The sequence below is a fragment of the Leptosomus discolor genome, chromosome 7, assembly GCF_034619465.1.
Source record: "Leptosomus discolor isolate bLepDis1 chromosome 7, bLepDis1.hap2, whole genome shotgun sequence".
Lineage (NCBI taxonomy): Eukaryota > Metazoa > Chordata > Aves > Leptosomiformes > Leptosomidae > Leptosomus > Leptosomus discolor.
Genome location: NC_141397.1, coordinates 56079276 through 56098581, shown reverse-complemented (window position 1 = coordinate 56098581; position 19306 = coordinate 56079276). Strand labels below are relative to the sequence as shown.

General features: G+C 38.5%; 1 protein-coding gene across 1 annotated transcript; it reads right to left on the bottom strand.

Annotated features, from left to right (window-relative positions):
• Positions 1 to 579: 579 nt before the first annotated feature.
• On the bottom strand, positions 580 to 17787 carry KNG1 (kininogen 1). The gene is made up of 11 exons (XM_086468608.1): positions 17593 to 17787; positions 14536 to 14646; positions 13482 to 13566; positions 10831 to 11003; positions 9012 to 9119; positions 6883 to 6964; positions 5604 to 5770; positions 4049 to 4171; positions 3047 to 3133; positions 1104 to 1263; positions 580 to 755 (listed from the first exon to the last, which is right to left on the bottom strand). The coding sequence occupies exons 1-11, from the start codon at positions 17785 to 17787 to the stop codon at positions 580 to 582; spliced, it is 1467 nt and encodes a 488-aa protein (XP_086324734.1).
• Between the last annotated feature and the right edge of the window lie 1519 nt (positions 17788 to 19306).

Here is a 19306-nt window from a genome sequence, read left to right as displayed (position 1 = left end):
GCCTGCTAGTGATAGATTGGTGGTAATATTAAATTGTTTAAAGAAACTGAGAGGTAAAACAGGTTCCTTTATTTTATTTTGTTCTTTAAAAGATTCACTCCAGTAAATTAGAGAAATGTTATTTCAGATATCTAAGAAAGGCATCCTTGCTCTATATTGGCTTGCTTTTGTCTTACCCATATTTGGTTGAGATTCTTCTAATCTGTGAAATTCTTTGTGCCATTGTTTTAAACATAAATCAGCGAGATTTGATGCAGTGATTCATTTTGTGCTTATAGCAACTTGAGGCAGATGAGATACAATTTTAACTTCTGCAGCAGAAAGCTCTTGACTTGCCAGGTCCCTTTACTAGACTGATTCTGAATCATTGGTGCCATTGCCTGATTTACATCTTTGCAAATATATGCAGATACAGAGCATTGCTGTATGGTCTTAGGTCCCCAGAACTGCTGGTGACCTGAGTATCTCAGCTAACAGAATAGGAGCTTTTACCTCTTCACATTTTATACATTTCAAAAGGCAGTACTTTTCTTATTTTTTCTCTGTATAATTTCTGAAAAGGATCCTACAATCTTTGAATTATACTAAAGCATCTGAGAGATCAAAGTCTTCTGTTGCTAGATTGGTGTTTTCTGTTGTGGAAGGCAAGAGATCCTCATTTGTGAATTCTGTGGAAAAGCTAGAAGGACCTGGAAGGTCTGTAATTAGTTTCCATGGTTTTCCAGGACATCTAGGGGAAGGAGATTCTGGGCGATCTGGCAACGCATTAAATAAAGAAGTATCAGGAATAATTAGTGGTTCTGCAAGTGTACTGGCTTCCCTTCTTGCAACCCCTGGATTAACTAGCTCTGATGCTGTTTCAGCACTGGATGATGGGAGGGTTTGGTTTTGATTAAAAACCCTTTCATTGGACTCCTCAGAAGATTTGTGGTTTGGATGTTTATGTTTACCATTTTTACTGTGGTTTTTATGCCCACACCCATGGCCAGTTCTGTGCCTGCTACCAGTTTCATGCCTATGCCTTTTGTGAGACTCATGGTCCTTTTTATAACCATGCCTGTGTTTATGCCCATGTTTATGCCTGTGTTTATGCTCAGATTCACCTTCATGTTCTGGTTCCTGTCCACCATCTTTTCTCGTTTCTTCGCTAGGTCTTTGCCTTTCTTCTTCATACGTATCAGAGCATAAAATTTGATGTGGCTGGTTTAGTGCAGCAAATCTTCGGAAAGGTGTGAATCCAGGAGGCCTTCTTACTAACACAGCCTAAAAAACATTGCAATAATAGCCATATTTGTTACATGAACAAGAGCAACAGCTTCAGATCTGGGAAGTTCAGAAGTTGGCTCATTGCAGTACAAGAGTCATTTAGCAAAAATAGGTTATCGGATTTTTAACATAAACTAAATAACTATCTTTTCTATCTGTGATAAGCATGGAAGCATAAATGCTGCCCCCCCCCCCCCGCCCCCCCCCCCCCCGCCCTGATAACTCCAGGGTATTTTAGCAATTGTATGTTAAAAGAACAATTTACATATCACTGAAATTTTGCCAGTTTAACATGGGAATGATACTATAGAGAGCGAAATGTGTACTGGTTTCAATTTATGAACAATACAGTTGATTTCTAGCACTAAATGTCCCTGTCCTTGTTAGGGTAGAACACTGATGTATAAAACCAGTTTATGCTAAAGGCTAATATGTCTCTGAGTAGTCTCAATACCAGAATACACAAAAGATCTGGCTCGTTTTGTTATATGAAATGTAGCTGTTCAATTCTTTGTTTCTAGGTTTGACGTATCCATTTCGTAAGGCTGCTTAGAAATAACACATATGGGTTAAAGCTGATAATATAAAACATTCAGTTGCTATTGAGTAATCTCTATTTCCCCATCATTGTTCAACTGGAAGACAAAGACTGAATATGTGGTGTTCAGTCACTATGCAACATGGGTTTAATTTCTGTCCACCACAGTGTCTGAACATTATCTACCGTCATTTGGGATGGAACTAAGTTTGAAAGTTGATGTCAATACAATACAGTAGTGAAAACAAAGAGGACATTTATTAGTTGATACATAATGAATGAATAGGTAGTTAGGAAGGCGCTCAGCACAGTGAAGTTATTGATTATGAAAGCAAGTTAATCAATCTCACTTTATTCAGTGCATCTGCTGTTCTTCATTGGGGACCATGGGAGTCCCTGCATTTATTAAAAAACCTGTAATCATCAGAAAGCAAAAAATTCTGATAATGAAAAATATTTATATTCCATTCTGATGTTTTCAAACTGACCCATGTTCAGGGCTAGTGAATCGTGAAGCTGGGCAGGAAGAAAACTGAAAGATCTTTCTGCAGAGATTGACAGCTCGTGGCAAGCGATCTGCTACTAACATGAAAAGATTCACAGATGCTTTTGAAATCTGTGGGGTATAATTATTATGTTGCCGTATAATTATTATGTTGCCAAATAAATTTTTGTCTCAATTTTCAAGCCTAGTATCAATAGTAATTCAAAGGAGCTGATGGGGCTTGATGCTTCAGAGCTTAACTAGTAATGTAAAGGAGTAGTCAACAGGCAGAATGTTCTCTTGGTCCTGTTGCCTTTGTATTTCTGTAACAGAATCACAGAACGGTCGGGGTTGGAAGGGGCCTCTGGAGGTTATCTCGTCCCACCCCCTGCTAAAGCACCTAGAACAGGTTACACAGGACTGCATCCAGGCAGGTTCTGAATATCTTCAGAGGAGGAGACTCCACAGCCTCCCTGAGCAGCCTGTTCCAGTGCTGTCACCCTCAAAGTAAAGAAGGTTTTCCTCATGTTCTGTAACCGCTGTGTTGTCCCTGTCTCACCTTCTGGTGAAACCACCTTTGATGTAACAAGTTGTTGAGGTGAGAGGGAGGCGTGTGGCATTACTGAGGCTGTTAAAAGAACTATATGTTCCTTTATTTTGGTACAAAATATGGGGTAATTTGGAATGGATAAAGAATTTAATGACTGCCTTTGTTCAGTGCTCTACTTATGATGATGAGTAATGAAGAGGAATCATACCGCTGTCCGTTCTTTAGAGCAGTTAACCTGGGGAACGATTTTATTCTCCCATGGAATCACATGAATTTGTGCTTCACATGTTAATGCCTGTTGACAAAACAAAAATCAATACATTAAGGCAACAAAACATCAAGCACAAAGGAAGAGAGCTGTGCATGAAAATAATGTTTTTTGAATAATACTTTAAAATATGAATGTACTTGGAACCTTACCCAAATATCTATGAAATCTGTCTTCGTGATGGAGACTTCTGTATTGGGACATATTACTGCTTAGCTTTATGAGGTTATAGTATGCCTGTGTGAACACTTTAATTCAACTTTGGATTGGAAGTTGGATCTTGAAAAATTGGATTTTTCATCTCCAGCACTTTTGGAGCACTGATTAATGTTCATGATGTTCCTAAGAAATACTGTTCATTGATGGTATTTCTCCTGCTAAAAATTGGGAAATTGAAAGGCATTTTTAGTGCCTGCTGCACTAACAGATTTTGAAATCTCACAGGTAAGCACTGCTCATATGGTGGGAAAAGAGAGGGGAAATAAAGCTTCTCTTTCCCAAGCAGCTCCCTTGCCAATGGTTTCTGGCCCTATCAGCATTATTTTCTAGTGTCTGGAATACATTTTCCCGGTATCAGCAGCACGCACTCCAGAAACATTGTTCCTTTGCACACTAGTAACGCTCCAATCCCGTGTTTTCCTTAGCTGCAAGCCCACAGAGTCAGGAGTATTGCAGCTATTTCATTTCGCAGCAGCCTCCTCCCCTCCCTTCATTCATTATTATCAGAAGAAAGTTCTTTCACTTCGCAGTGAGCGCTGATCCTGCAGTTGGAGTGACAGTTTAAGCTTCATGTTTTACCGCCATTGTCACTGGCTTGGGTTACAAACAGTGAAAGGTGTCCTTCTTGATGAAGGTCTACAGAAAGAGGATGTGATTTTACGTAAGTGTTTACAATTTCAGGTGCAAATGAATTTGTCCATTAGGAACATTACAGCTGGCAACATCATCATTACTTACACTGTCTGATGTGGCTTCACAGTCTTCATTAAGTTTTTCGAACTCTGTCTTTGAGCAGTTTGTCTTCTGGATTGAAAATGTTAAATGATAGTTGTGTCCTTCAACCACCTGAAAAATTAGCAAAAATGCTTTCTGTGGCAAAGGTGTTTTATTGAAAAGGGGTCACAGGAAAGATGTTTTTCTACAAGCTTATACTACTTATACGCTACAAGTCCTGATCACTGGAACAACATATGTTAAGAACAATATTAAAATATTTGGCTGCAAGCCTATCTGCTTCTAATCAAGCTAGTTATTTACTCCAGTTCCCCTTCTCAAAAATTCCAGCATTGAAATTGAAGGAAACAGAAAGGTCAGAATAATATCAGGCCCACAGTTTTGGCTTTGTTTTACTGGATGCCTGTAGTAATTTCATTAATAACAAATGAAATCATTAGAGACAGTGCTGCAGAAAGACAAATATGATGTAAGAAAAGTGGAATGTGAGTAAAATGAAGTGTGTGATGAACAGGCTCAGTTGAAAATGAACATATTTGCCAAATTTATTAAGGAGAAAAACTGCATGGGTTTAAGAATGTGCCTGGTATGAGTTCTCTTAGTATTTTTTACAGAGCCAAAGATAATACATCTTGCTTCAGAGACAGCAGGCAAAACGTGAAATTCTGTCTCTCTTAAGTCTGTTTTAAAAATGTATGCATGCTAATATCAATCATGACATGAAAAGTGGGAAAGAAAGAAGGTTTAAAAGGAGAAAAAGCACAGATGTTATTAGTGAGATAACGTGAGCTATTCAGAAAAACTCTGATGTGCCTTCTCCAGTGGTACCCCTCATGCTCAGGAGAATTTGTTGACAAATTTTCTGAACTATTCCACTGTCTTATTTTCAATTCTGTCCTAAACCTCTGTTTTGATATGTTGGGACAGTAAACAAGGCAAATGCTGACCAGAATTATCCTCTTGATTCCTCCTTCTTCTTTATTCAGTTGTATTTATCTGTATATCTTGTTATGCACAGATGTTCTCGTGTGAATCTAGCTGCAGTACTATTAGCAGCAGAATCAGTATATAAATTTAAAGATTTCTAAGGGAAATTGGGAAGCCCCATTTCTTGGATCTTACAGCTACTATGGGGTGGATAGTGCCTAAAATAATGTACAGAGTATTGGTGTGATGGAGGAAGTAGGTAGTTTCTATTTTTCTACTTTAAAAGTCTAAGATATGTTATAAAGGCTGGTAAAAAGTGGTGTAGATATATGGAAATCAGATACCCTAAGTCAACCTTTTTCACATACTTTTAAAATGATGTTGCTCTAAGAAAAATAAAAAAGTCAAGAGATGGGAGATCTTAAAATAACTTCTGAATGCAAGCCAAGATGGATAAAATTTTGCGAGAAAAAATTGCATAGATATTCCAGTTACCACATGTATCAACATTTAGAGAAAAGCATTATTTCAAATCTAAATGTAAACTTTAGCTAACATTCAGCTCAGACCAATAACACTGCCGTGTCTGTTCCTCATCTGTGTGGTATATCCCAACCTGAACTGTTGCTGCTTCTATGTTTCCGCCTTTATAGTAGAAATCATCGTTGCTCTCCGAATTATACTTCTCCATAGAAACCTTCAGTAGATCTTTCAGTTCTGGGCTGTCTTTTGGGATAGTCTTTGGGCAACCAACGTGAGTGGCGGGAATTACCATGTCTTCAACTGAAAGAAACCAACAGATTTCAGATCTAAGGAACAAAAGATTCAACATAGATAAAGGCTGGGAAAAAGTTAGTTCTAAACCCCTGCCTTCTGGAATGCTTTGTATTTGGGTCTATCGAACCCAAAATATCTTTGAGTTTTATGTGATCAGCTGTATGTATCATATCTTGGTTATCTAAAAGAGCACTGCATCAGCACCTAGTGTCGCGTTGGATGCTTAACAACAGTTTTCTCATAGAAACAAGAATTGTGTAGCTAGCGTAGCTAGCAAATGAAGAGAGGGAACATCAACACGTATGGAGGACTTGAAACAAGAGGTGCATGTTATTGGCAATGAATGAGTGTGCTGAACAATATCGTTATCAATTCTTGAAGAAAAACAAGTCTGAATGGGTAAGAATGCAGCACTTAATACATGGAGTAGTATTGTACTCCCTGTTCTAAAGCTCTGGAGCTGTGCCAATCTGTGTCCAAATAGATGGCTGGAGGAAAAAGTGACAATAAGAAAACGATTTGGGAGTTTGACTGTAATGAACCTACAAATTTTAAGTAATTTATGTACTGGGGAAAAAAAAAGCCTCTAACATATCAAATCTAAGTATAGTCATGCAATGTGAAATAAATAACAATAGAATCAATAGGTGAATTACCAATTTTGGACAAAAACTTACAGTCATCATTTTCTTTGCATTTCGAAAGAATATATTGGAGGTCTTTGGAAAGTTAGAAGAAGTTACTTATTTAAACAGTGGGATATTAACTCACTTGTCATTGTGGTGGAAAATGAATTAATTTTTGTAGGACAGTTATACTTGGAGTTTGTATCTGTTGATCTCCAAGTGAGAGTCAGTAACCAGCTCCATGTCATAGAAATAGAGCAGTAAACAGATGATAAAATGTAACTTTCAGCTGCATATGATATACTTGGAAGTGGAAAAAATATGTGATACTACTTCATTAAGAGGCAGTGCTTTTTTGGTCCCAGAAGAATTACTTTCTCTTGTTATGATCTGTTTTCATGCCTTGCATTTCTATTTCATCTTTTTTTTTCAATTGTAAGAAAACCATTGAAAATTGCAGAATTTTTAAAATTGATAGTGCCTATGACATACCTGTAAGCTTGCATTGGCTTGCAATATCTATGATCTTCGCTTGAGGATTTTCATATGCTTTGGCATCACATTTAGCTACACGCTGGATTGAAAAACCCAAAACAGCTCCTTATTATTTAGAAATAATGAACACGCTCATATCCTTAACAGAGTAAGTCAAGCACACTACTAATTCCTCCTCCCTTCCTTCAATGCACTGGGAGCAAGAAGCCTGAGAGACGGTCTGCAGAGCCAGTAAATGATCAGGATTCAAAAGGACCACTCAGAGAAAACAACACCATAAAAGAGAAGCTAAATGAACTATTTGTATGTGTTCATTACAGAAGGAAATGGGAAGGTTTACAAGCCAGAAACTGATTTTATGGAGAACTCACGGGAATTTCTGTCTCAAACTGTAAAGACTAAAAAGATTACACAATTAACAAATCAAACATTGCCGAGGTTCTTGTATTTACTCAGGTGTTCTACAGGAACTGCGGTAGATGACTTGCTTACAATTGCCTTGATATCTGAGGGCTGGAAGAAAGCAGATGTTGATCCTGTTCTGTTTTAAAAAGGTTATAGACCCATAAAACAGATGTCTGTACCACTGAAGTGATTAGAAATGGTAATAAGGAAAGAACTAGGGGGCATGAATACATCAAGGAGAGACTGGGGTTTTTATTGTAAACAGGAGCTGTATTTTGCAGATTTGTCAGTTCTTCAAAAGCATCAGCAAAAGCGGGTAAAGAGACTTGTTGATAATGTATATGTAGATTTTCAAAAAGGTTTTAGTGAAGGCCCTTATCAGAGACTCTAAAAGAAACTAATCAACTGTAGAATAAGAAGGAAGACAGTTACAATTCAAGATCAAGATCTTAGGGCTATGGCAGGTACTTGAAAATGTCAACCATAAAACAATGGTGCTTACTAGTGGTTTAGAAAAAAATAATTAAAAAATCATGTCAAGGCTTATTATCCAGGTTAGAGAAAATGACGGTGTGCCCCGGTATAGCTCTGTGGTTCACATGCGTGTTGAACACAGGGTGAAATTCTGGTCTTCCCATTTCAAAATGTATTGTACAGAGCTGAATAAAGGAATGAAACAACTTCCATGGAATTTGGTCATTCCAAGGTATGGAATATTCTTGGAATATCGTATTCTAATATTATCTGTCGATGATCTATTTATTAGCAAGGCTGCTTAACAGTTCAGGGGATAAGTGATAAAGATCCAGTCCCACAAATCCTGTGTGATCAAAGTAGTATGTGAACGAGCTTAAAGTTTAAGGGCAAGCGTGCATGATGGACAGCTTTGCTTCAGCTAGTCTGATTCTCACTCTCCTGTCATTTACCACGGTGTTGTCATTCTTCCCTTTTTTGATCAGTGCTTCTGAAACATTCTGAAACATTCTTGAGACATCCAAGGAGTAATTTTTAAACAGGAGAGACTCTTGAATGTCACACTCAACAGTGTGCTTCTACAACAGCGGATGCGAATCAGGACTCCTGTGGTTCCTCCCCCCCCATTAACCACCACTCTTCATTATCACTCTATATTCCTGCCTTCTACCTTGTATTTGCAGAAGCATTTGTGTGGTCCCACATTGAGCTGGTTCAGGGAGGTTAGCTGAGAGACCAACCCTCTATTTTTGGTGCAGTTAGTTCTGTTCCAGGTCAGAAAGCCGAGGGAGTACCTGGTTTTGCAGCATTGTTTAGCTAGAGTACGTATGTTTGTTAATAGATTTCTTCTGAAGCTCTCGTTTGGACTGTGGTGGAGGTTAAGTAATAATTCAGCTACTTACTTTTCTTAGAAAATACAGCTTAAGGTGGAAAAACAGTGCTAATTTTAATTATTGCTTTTTGGGTTGTACCTGAGTAACTCCTTGAATATCTAGATCGGAACTTCTCAAGGGATTTATTATTTGGGTGACACTGATTAGATTCTAGAGAGTAATTTGCAGACGCTTCAGTGGTCATCTTAGATGCTGATTCAGGAGAAGACATGGAATAGACAGTTATCTATAAGCCTAGCTTTAAATTTCATTCACAAAGTGTAGCAAGACTATAAATATGTTCTTGAGTCAGATCTCAATGATCATTTGTTAATACGGTATTTTCTTAATTAACAGAATTTGAAGATTACTTACACCTCTAGAAGTGGTTTTGCACTCTCGAGTTAAATCTTGAAATTGGTCTTTGGAGCAATTAGTCTCCTCGATTTCATATTTGATTACATAATTCCATCCAGCTACCACCTGGAATAGATATGTAAGAGATACATTGTGTAAATCAACTCAAAATTGGAAGTTAAACTATTAAATGTGATTAGCAAAGAAAGCAAAACTTCTCTTCTAGTAGACACTCTTCTAGTGCCTTCCATCCATCAAATTGCAGTCGTTGAGCCTTAGAGTATTCATGTACAGCAAAAAAAAATCTTGTTCTTGTGATACGAAAAGCAAACTAAGTCATGCATACACTAGAAGCATACTTTGTAGTTGGATTCCACTTCTCCTGGCAAGCCTGCAGCCTTATAATGCTTGGTTTCTTGCACTTTTCTCCAAAGTATTTGTTACTTATTTCTCCCAGTGACAGGAAGCTGGTCTAGATGGATGACTACACTAATACAGCTTGGCAAATCCTATGTTCCTGAGCATGGAATATAGTAAAACAGTGTCTGAATAATGTAACTTTATACTGCTGGCATCATTTGTTATCGAGGGTCCTGCATTTATCATCTACCTACGATCGGGTCTGCCTTGGGCTTTACATTCCTGCACCTGCTGGTTTATCCAGATTTGTGACCTTTTTTAAATTTTCTCTCCAGGAAGCAGTTCAGTTTTCCTCACTGACTACTACTTCTTACCCATGAAATCTCTCCATGTCACAGTATTGGGTCAGGTAGCATTGAATTAAAAAGGAGAAATAAGAATCAAATATAGGACCTTTCCCTCCCAGATCAATTAATGTGGAGGACTCTGACTCGTCTCTGTTGGCCAGAAGTGACATGATGGTGGATTGCAGTCTGTCCGTGACATTTTGTCGTGTGGCTTAAATGTTGTGCAAGCTTGTCTTTCGGTTGAGAGGATCATTGCCATCAGTAAATAGAAAGAGGACAGTCTAAATTAAATCATGGGTCAAATTGGCATGAGACCGGAAGATGCTTTTTGGTGAAGTACATACACATTCAGAGAAAAGGATCTGTATTTGGTGTCAGGTTATGTACTAGTTAAAAACCAAACAAGAAACTTTACTTTCTAGCCATGTCACATCAATCCATAGGAAGCCTTTCACAGGAAAATAATTGTTGCATGGAATACAAGATGACCTGAAATTTCTGTGACCTGGGCAGTCATTTCTTGCAAAGCAGATATTCCTGTGTGCAGAAATCTTTCAGTGAGTGGCATGCTAGCTTTTTGATTTTCTTACCCATTTTTCCTATATGATGTTTACCTGTCCTATGGCATATAGTAGCTGACATATGGGTCCTATTGCATTGCAAAAACATAGATGCCGGCTGCTGTTTGAGAGGCTGTACGTGAGACATCTGTGCAGGCTGGCAGTTTTGGCACAGAACCTAGGAGAGATCTGCTCCTGCTGGAGCTTCAGGGAGAGGCCAAGTGGAATACTTGAGAGCATCTGAGATGACACAAGATGCCTGTGTCAGCACTGAATGCAAATAACCTGGTGCTGAACACTGGTTAGATGCAACTGCAGACAAAGAAATAATATGTTTACCATCAGTTTGTAAAGTTGACAGCTCTGAAAATCCAGTAGGTAACCATTTATGATTCCTTATAAATGAAGAGAATTTTTTACAGTGTCTATACTCTATATGCATTTCGTATGCTTTTGTTATGAAATATAAGCCACCTTAAAATCAGAAACATGTACATAAGACAACCAAGGTACCTGGGTTTGGTGGGTTTTTTTTTTTTTGTAAAATTTAAAGAAAAATCATACACAAACCTGTCTTTTAGCTTCTTTTATTTCCACAAGCTTAAAAAGGGCAGGTTCAGCACTGTGCCTGTTAAAATTTTGAATGGCTTGTTTCAGTATTTCTGATACTTCTGAACTGTCACTTGATATAGGATGGAAGCATCCAAGACAAGTAGCCTTACCAAGTGGTATCTTTGGCGTAGCTGGAAAATAAACAAATGAAAAAGATACAGGGCTTCATGTAAAACAGCTTCAGGTTTTAATTTTTCCTATCTAGGAATGAGAGAAAAGGTTCAATGAGCAAGAATCCTTCCTGGTTTTATTGGAGTGATCAGCAAACCCCACATTTCAGTTTCAAGGCTTGCAAAGTCATTCTTTGTATTTAGAAACATGCTCTGGTTTGTGGTGGTAGTGGCCATCCATGACATTCGGATCCAGGCCTGGTTTCAGCAGCAAACTTCATTCAGAGGAGTGTGTTCAGGAGTTATCAAATCTCTGAAAAACCTTGCATGTGGTTTTGACATCACTAAGGAAGGGTCATCTCTCATTCAGTCAGGAAAGAACCAGTGGAGACAACTAAGGAGATGTTCTTCAGATTCTTCAAAGCTCACCCACTGTGCACAGCTTGCTGCACTCACTGTGTCTCAGGATGGGGACTTTAGCAGGAGTGTTTTGGCTCACCCATATGAACTGCTCTGACTCTGAGCTCCTTAGGGACTGTAGTTGAACTACTCTGCTGCTGTGCTCTTGGAACTCCCCCTGCCTAGTCACTTTGGCTGCCAGACACCACTTGGTGTTACCTTCAGGCTTAACCAACTGGATTGGCTGAGGATAGACAAGCTTGACGGGATGCTCAAACTTCTGTTTCCTACTACTAATCCTATTAACTCCCTTTCCTTCCTAGTAATCATGGGTTGGATTTTCATAAATTAATTTTATAGTTCAGTACATAAATTAATTTCATGATTCAATAAGCTTGAGAATGGAAGTGGGACAATATGTGGTCTCTGTGGAATTGAAGTAAAATTTGTGTGCCTGATCCTCAGCTGGCATGAACTGGCCTTAATGGAGTTATGCCAGTTTGCACCAGCCAGGAAACCAGTCCAGGGTCAGTACGATCAAGCTGTTCCACCAAGAAGGCTGATTAGTATGGTGCCTAACATGGTGGGGAAATCCCTCACCGGTTAGGGTCTATTGTTTCACTCTTTCTGGTTGAATCCTTTGGATTTGATTTGGCTCCTCTGTACATTTGGAATATTTAGTCTTATCTCTCCAAGGGGTACCCAAACAAAGTCTGGCCCTTCATACTTCTAGCATCACTTATTTAGACTCAGTAATGACAAATATATATATATATGTTACAGAAAAAAGTGAGCATGGTTTCAGGGAGTAATCACGAAGCAGATAATAAAACAACAGTACACCCTGTTCTAAACTGACTATGGTCTCAGCATTTTCCTAAGTGCTGAACGAATATGTATTCTTTTTTTCAGAGCTGCTATAACTTGGTAAGAAGAGATGAGCTGCTTAGGCTGAATACATGATTCATTTAATTTATGTGTGGTTTCTTAGCTTTCTAAGCAAAGATTCAAATGCAAATTTCCCCTGCATTCTCTGTGGGATTCACACACCTTTTACTGGCAACTAGATGTCACTATTGCCCTACAAATGCGTCTAAACTAAGCGGCGTTTATGCAGTAGCAGAACATGGAGTTTGTGTGTACTGCAGTTCCTAGAAGGACACTGGCTGTAGGTATAGCCGTTTAAGCTTTAAACAAGGTAACTAGGAAGAAAAAACAAAGATAAGCTGCCAAACATCTCCGAAATCATGGTGAATATTTCTGTAGTTAACATGCACTTAGCTCCCGGCTACCAGTTAGATGGGTATTTTAAAGCTAGCTTGGAAATGTCTTACGTGAACACTAGGCATAGGCACATAGAGATCTCAGTTGCAAACCTTTAAAACAATGCGATCTCTTTCTAATAAAGGAAGTCATTATATGAACATAAGAGTCATACATGAATGTCTTACAGGCAGGAAATGCAGTACTGCTTATTGTTAAGGGCTGAAAGATATCACAGTGTTACATAATTACATCACTGCTAGATTTTTATTTTGTAAGTGGAATTTTGGGGTGTTTTTTCTTGTTGGGGGTACATTTTTTCTTTGTTGGGGATACATATTTGTTTTGGTAAACATTAACAGAAATAATGTCATTTTTAGTTTGTGAAGAAAATTAAGGTACAATTTCATCATATTAAGGTTTTTTTTTCTAATAATTTCTGGCACAGTCTTATGCTTGAATAAGTAAGGACAGAAAATTAAAGTGTGACGAGTTGTATCTAGTCTCTAAGTTACTGATATGCTTTTGATCTCAAGCAAATTCATTTTAACTTGGTATCCTTCCAGCGTTTGAAGAAACTTACTACACACACATGTGCCGATTTTCGCTACCCTAGATAGAAGCTGCCAGTGCTTCACTGACTTAGCCTATATGTGTGTGTAACAGTGAAGTGAAATTTTATCATTAACATGTAGTGGCTTATGGAAGATTATTTATAAAGTCTGAACAGAATGATAAGGAGCTCCTACCTTTAAAATTTCCTGAAAGTCTCAGTATTATGTTTTTTCCCATTCTTATTTGTCAACATACTTGTTGAATGCTGCCACAGTTACATACCTGGAAAAATTTTGCAATCTTGCGAAACATTACTTGTTTTTTCAGCATTATTCATGTGAACTCGAGCTGTGCATTCTCCTGTTTTCTGCAAAAACATATGACAACGTTTGTCTTAAACTTGCCAAAGAAAAATACAGTGCTATATATTCCTCTAGCTGTTGAACAAAGTGCACAGTTGCAAATTGAGTTTGGGGAACAAGTTCATATGTACATTTGTATTGCTGTTTTGTTACTGGAAAAGGAGCAGTTTTGTTGATTGTGAGGACAGTAGGGGTTGAACTGAGCAGATAATTTGAAAGATTGTTTTGTATCATGATTAATTAACTAAAGAATTTACAGTCTGAATAATGGAAATGAGCACATCTTCATAAATAAAGTCTGTATAAATTGTGTATTTACCTCTCTGGTTTCCTCTCTGCTAGTACAAGATATGCAGCAATGACCATGACATTTTACACTGATTTAAATGATATTGTCACCATCGTCCATTTCTTTGCACTGTGTACTGTGTGAAATAACAGTGACTTCCACTGGAAATGTGCAGTGTTGTTGCGTGCTATGTGTGCCCCAACTGTACCTCCTCTAGGTGCTCTCTAGCAGCATGAGCCAAACATGCTTTGCACTGCTAAAAGCCCTTTGGTCAATTTTCTGCAATAGTGGCTTCCACGTCAGTGGTTTTGTTGGTGCATATCTGAAGTCAATTTGGTTGTGCAAGTTTCCATTATACATAATTAATAGAAAGTTTTACAGCTCCCATGCTCTTACAGTGCATGTATCTTATATTCAATTTATTGTGAACCTTCATATTGAAGCCCTGAAATGTTCCCTTCTGCACATATTCAGGATTATAATGGTTAACTTTAGAGTTGTAAACATTTCTGTACTGTATTTTAGTTCTATAAGCTCTCAAAAGCAACACAGCTAAAAAAGTTAAATTCTTTACTGTATTTTTCCACAGGCTGCTGCAGTCCTGGTCATTATGCCGATGTTTCTGTACAGAGAGCTTTTAAAGAGGACCTTACAGCCTTAAAGAGGACCTTTTAAAGATACTTACAGCCTCTGCAGGTACTTTGTAATCACAGTCTTGCCAGAGTTTGTTTTCCTCAGTGGCACAGGTGGTTTCGTGTATTCGATATTTCACATAGAATTGTGTGTCAGGACCTGCCTGGATACAAACAATACCCATGTCATCATTTGCATACTAATAAATCAAGTGAAAAGATAAGAGCTTCGAAAGGTAAATACTATCCATTGGTTACCTTATATCTCGTAGTATGATTTCAGATTAGCTGCTGGTCGCCATGCAAGGTCTCCCAAGTCTTGGTAGTTCGATAATTAACTTATCTAATTATACTGCTGAGCCCTTACCTACAATTATAATATGTTGATACAATAGATACAGTATGCTCAACTACCTTCATTTTAACTTGTGGTACCAAGGGTTTTAAAACCAGAAAGAAGTGGTTAGGTTTTATACTCCTATTCAAATGTACTCCAAATAAGCAAATTTGCTGCTTGGATAGTTAGCATGATTACCATCTTGGACTGTGCTCCTGTCTGACTCCCTCACTCTCACTCTTGGCCTTCTCCCAGATCTGTCTGCTTTCCTTCTGTATAACTCTACAGGCAGCCCAGAAAGAGCAGCCAGCAACCCCCAGGCAGCCTGGCAGTGCCCAGACTGCCTTTACCCTGTGGTAACAGGGTACTTAGGCTGCCCTGCCTACTCGGGGGTAAGGGGCGAGGAGGGCATGTGCTCTGGAGACAGCCTTTGGCAGTGCCTGCAGTTTTCTTACAGGCATTAAAGGCTGAGCTGCTCACCAGGATAGCCTCAGGAATCCAGACAAAGTATTAAGCAAAGTTTGGCCTGGCTTGTGGAAGTGTTTCTGATGTTGGTTACTCAGTAGGGGGCATTTTCTCCTTGCCGTAAACCTGAGCCTGTGCCTACAGGTGGCATTAACACCCTGCAAGGTTTGTGGTTCATCCTTTAAAGGACATTTAAAGCTAGAAGTTACTAATCTTTTACAGCCGCTAAAAATGCTCTGCCAATGTGCCTTTTTCAAACACAAACACAGGCAGTTGCTACTGTACTTTAACACTGGTTATCCTCAAATGATACTGCTGGGAGAATTAAATTATAATTCTCACCTTAGTGGTAACAAGAAAGTGAAACTGAGCTGATGTGGGTGGAATATACTGGATTTACGCTGGTGCAGACACAGAATTATGTTCTGTGTTCTCTCAATTCCTGTTGTGTGTTGCTACAACTATGAAGAGGTTTAGAGGTACCCGATATAATGGTTGCAGGTGGTAAAACAGGATGAAAAGGTCTCTAAAAATATAATGGACCTAATCCTTAGCAGGTATAAACTGACATTTATGGAGCTGCATCAGATTATACTATCTGGAATGTGGACTTAAAAAGAGCCAAATTCTGTTCTCTGTTACAGTGTTCAAAATCTGTGATAAATCAGCTCAGTGAGTAAACGAAGTAAGTGAGAAAAGACATTGTCTCTGTATGTCACTTGTTGTTGGTTTATTTCATTATTATTATTATGAACAGCTATGCCTTTAACTGGGGCAGGTTCAGTCTTTCACCAGTCAGCTTTTATGTTTTATTAACTTATCAATAATGAATGTACATGAATATGTAATAACCAGCTATTTAATTAATGTATTCAACATTGTGAGACTAACGATGAGTAAAATCTATACTCTTTTCAGAAAAAGAATATAGAGGCTGAGGAAATCTCTATTGCAGATTCCTTTTCTCTCCTTTTTACTTAACATCATAATCAGATCAATGATTCAAAGTAATAATTGATTTCCACCTCAGACCTTTTAAGAAAAGGAAAGATGGATATCTAGAGAAGGAAAGATGAATAATAATTGCAATAAATATGTATTCTTAAAAATAGAACATTGTTTAAGATAAAATACTGAAACTAATATCTGTTGTTTGGGAACATCAGCAAAAGGAAGGTGGTGTTACAGCTCCGATATAAAGATACTTGCATTTGGCTGTTCTTAAGGTTGTGTGTAGTTCAGTGAAGACAGTGGGCTTATTCATTTGGTTTACCACTAATAAAGTCCTGCAGATGCAAACCCAACACAATCTGTTTAATATTAATTGTATAAAGGGTTTGCTGGATTTTAGTCTTTGTCACTACATGCTAAATTCTCCCCAGTTAAAAAACAGGAAAACCAAGGATAGGTACAGGAGATGTGGGTAGTTTACTGTAAGGTGTTTAGCAATTTATGTTCCCTTTCTGAGGTCACTTTCTATCTGGGTAAAAGCATCTTGTGATTTTGGAGTGCAATATATTCTCTCTGACACTGGGTTTCTTGGTTTTTTACGTCTGAAAATCTAATCTAGTAGAAAAAATGCTGATGTTGTTTTCGAGTAAAGTAATGCTTGTCACTGTTATGGTAATATCATCTTTGTATGCCTTTCAGAGGTAAATTCTCTTTGTTAGATTAACACTATACAGAAGGATTCCAGGCAAAGGATCATGTTTCATTCTTTTTTCCTTCCGTAATTTTAGCTGTCACCCTATTTGACTAAAATACCACCTAGTCCTTTTAGATAATCTGTGACTCAGGACTAGTGTCAATCGAATAGTACTCACAAACAGTTTCTTCAGAGTATTGCCAAATTTTATCAGGTCTTTTTTTTTTTTTTTTTTTTTTGCGTGATACCAGCTCTTCCTAAGTCAAGATAATATTCAGGTTTTTCAGTAAGTGTATTTTTGCCATTGATCTGAAAACCTCATTGATACTGGAAAGGGGTAGAATTCCCAACAGAGAAAGGAGAAAACAGTGGACTAGTAAGACATTGTATTAGTGATTGAAATTTTCTATTCTTTACTCCTTGCATTAATAAGCAATTCACCAGCACACATAGTTACGTTGATAAGAATATAACATACATCCCTGCTTGTCATGGTAACGAGTATCTTACTATGCAAGTAGTTTCTTTGATTTTTTAAAACGTTTTTGAAAACACTTTGCTGTCATGCTTGCTCTCTTATGAACAGGATGGAGATAACCTGATTCAGAGTGCATAAACAATTCCCACTTGGTTGGGTTGGGTTTTTTTGCAAATTCTACTTACAGTTCTCTTGGCTTCCATCACCATGTATAGGGCAAATTGATTACCAGTTGCTCCGTCTCCATTGTATTTCTTCAGTGCTGTGTCAACAGCTTTAAAGACATCAGGGTCATCACAGTCCGAAAACTCAAATGGAAGAGGGGTGGCTCTGCTAGACAAAAAACTGCAGCAGAGTGCTAGTACAAGGAAAGGTTTCATAATTGACAAAAAAGACCCCCTGAATTAGAAGGCTCTTTAAAAAACAAATGGAAAAGGAATGCCTGACGGAGTTTTAGTCGCCTCTTCTGTTTTTCAGGAGGGATAGCTAAGTAAACAATGAGTTGGTTGCTGGGGTTGGTTGGTTCTCATCATACCCTGTTTACACTGCAAATAAACTTCTGAGTTTATCTAAATAAACTTTGTGTGGTCACCAGAATGACACTAAGGTTATCCCCCTGCCATCAAGATAACAGGCTAATGTTTGCAGGTGGGGACAGGTTTAGACTAAGCAGGATGGCTCCTGAGAAGAAGAGAAAGCAGAATGTTTGTAGCTTTCTAGCTTCTTTTTTTTAACGTCTAAACTGCTACTGAGAATTAATTTGAGAAGGCTTAAATAAAACACACAAGAATCACAGAATCACAGAATGTTAGGGGTTAGAAGAAACCTCAAAAGATCATCTAGTGCAACCCCCCTGCCAGAGCAAGAAGATCGTAGTGGCAATGAAGTTCTGATTCTGGACAACAACCCTGTAATTTTTATAGATCTGTTTAGTGGTCAGACTGCAGTAGTTCTGAGGAGTCAGAACATGTTTGAAAAAAGTCCTTGGACAGGTGCGTGTTGTTGAATGTCACATAACTCTTCAATAACACTTGATAAACCTTGTTCTTCATGCCACGATTGGAAGTGTCCATCTTTGCCTCCATGTGGAGACTGCCTTTGGACCATGGATTAGTCAGTCTTCATAATGTTTTGTTATCATTACAGATAGGGAAAGTGACGCCCAAGAACAAGGGATTAAGTAATGTTCCCTGTGTCTGGCAGAGCCAGAATTAGAGCTGGCTGGGAACATCTGGTGCTTGTCTCCAGTGTTGAGCACCAAATAGCTTTGCTTTGAATCTGTGAACACCTTGGGATTTTCTCCAGTGTTCCAGTTGTGTCTTGCTACAAGTTTTGGTTAAAGAAAATGCACTTTAGAGACTTTGTGGATAAACTATGCAAGAAATAAGGTTATTTGTTGTGGTTTAACCCCACCTGGCAGCTAAGCACCACACAGCTGCTCTCTCACTCACCTCTGGTGGGATGGGGAGAATCGGAAGAGTAAAAGTGAGAAAACTCGTGGATTAAGATATAGACAGTTTAATAAGTAAAGCAAAAGCTGCACACGCAAGCAAAGCAAAACAAAATGAGGAATTCATTCACCACTTCCCATCAGCAGGCAGGTGTGCAGCCATCTCCAGGAGAGCAGGGCTCCGTCACGCGTAATGATTACTTTGAAAAACAAACACCATCACTCCAAATGTGTTGTCCTTCTTCTTGCCCCAGCTTTATATGCTGAGCGTGACGTCATACGGTATGGAATAACCCTTTGGTCAGTTGAGGTCAGTTGTCCCGGCTGTGTCCCCTCCCAACCTCTTGTGTACTTGAAGCCTCCGCGCTGGTGGAGTGCTGTGAGGAGTAGAAAAGGCCTTGACTCTGGGTAAGCATTGCTCAGCAATAATGAAAACGTCCCCATAATGA

Excerpts from the sequence above, each read along its gene's own strand:
- KNG1 (XM_086468608.1), bottom strand. The coding sequence starts at position 17,787 with ATGAAACCTTTCCTTGTACTAGCACTCTGCTGCAGTTTTTTGTCTAGC. Across the intron at positions 13,567-14,535 it reads ACAAAGTACCTGCAGAGGCT|AAAACAGGAGAATGCACAGC; the intron begins GTAAGTATCTTT and ends ATGTTTTTGCAG. Across the intron at positions 6,965-9,011 it reads GCAAAACCACTTCTAGAGGT|CGTGTAGCTAAATGTGATGC; the intron begins GTAAGTAATCTT and ends TTTTCAATCCAG.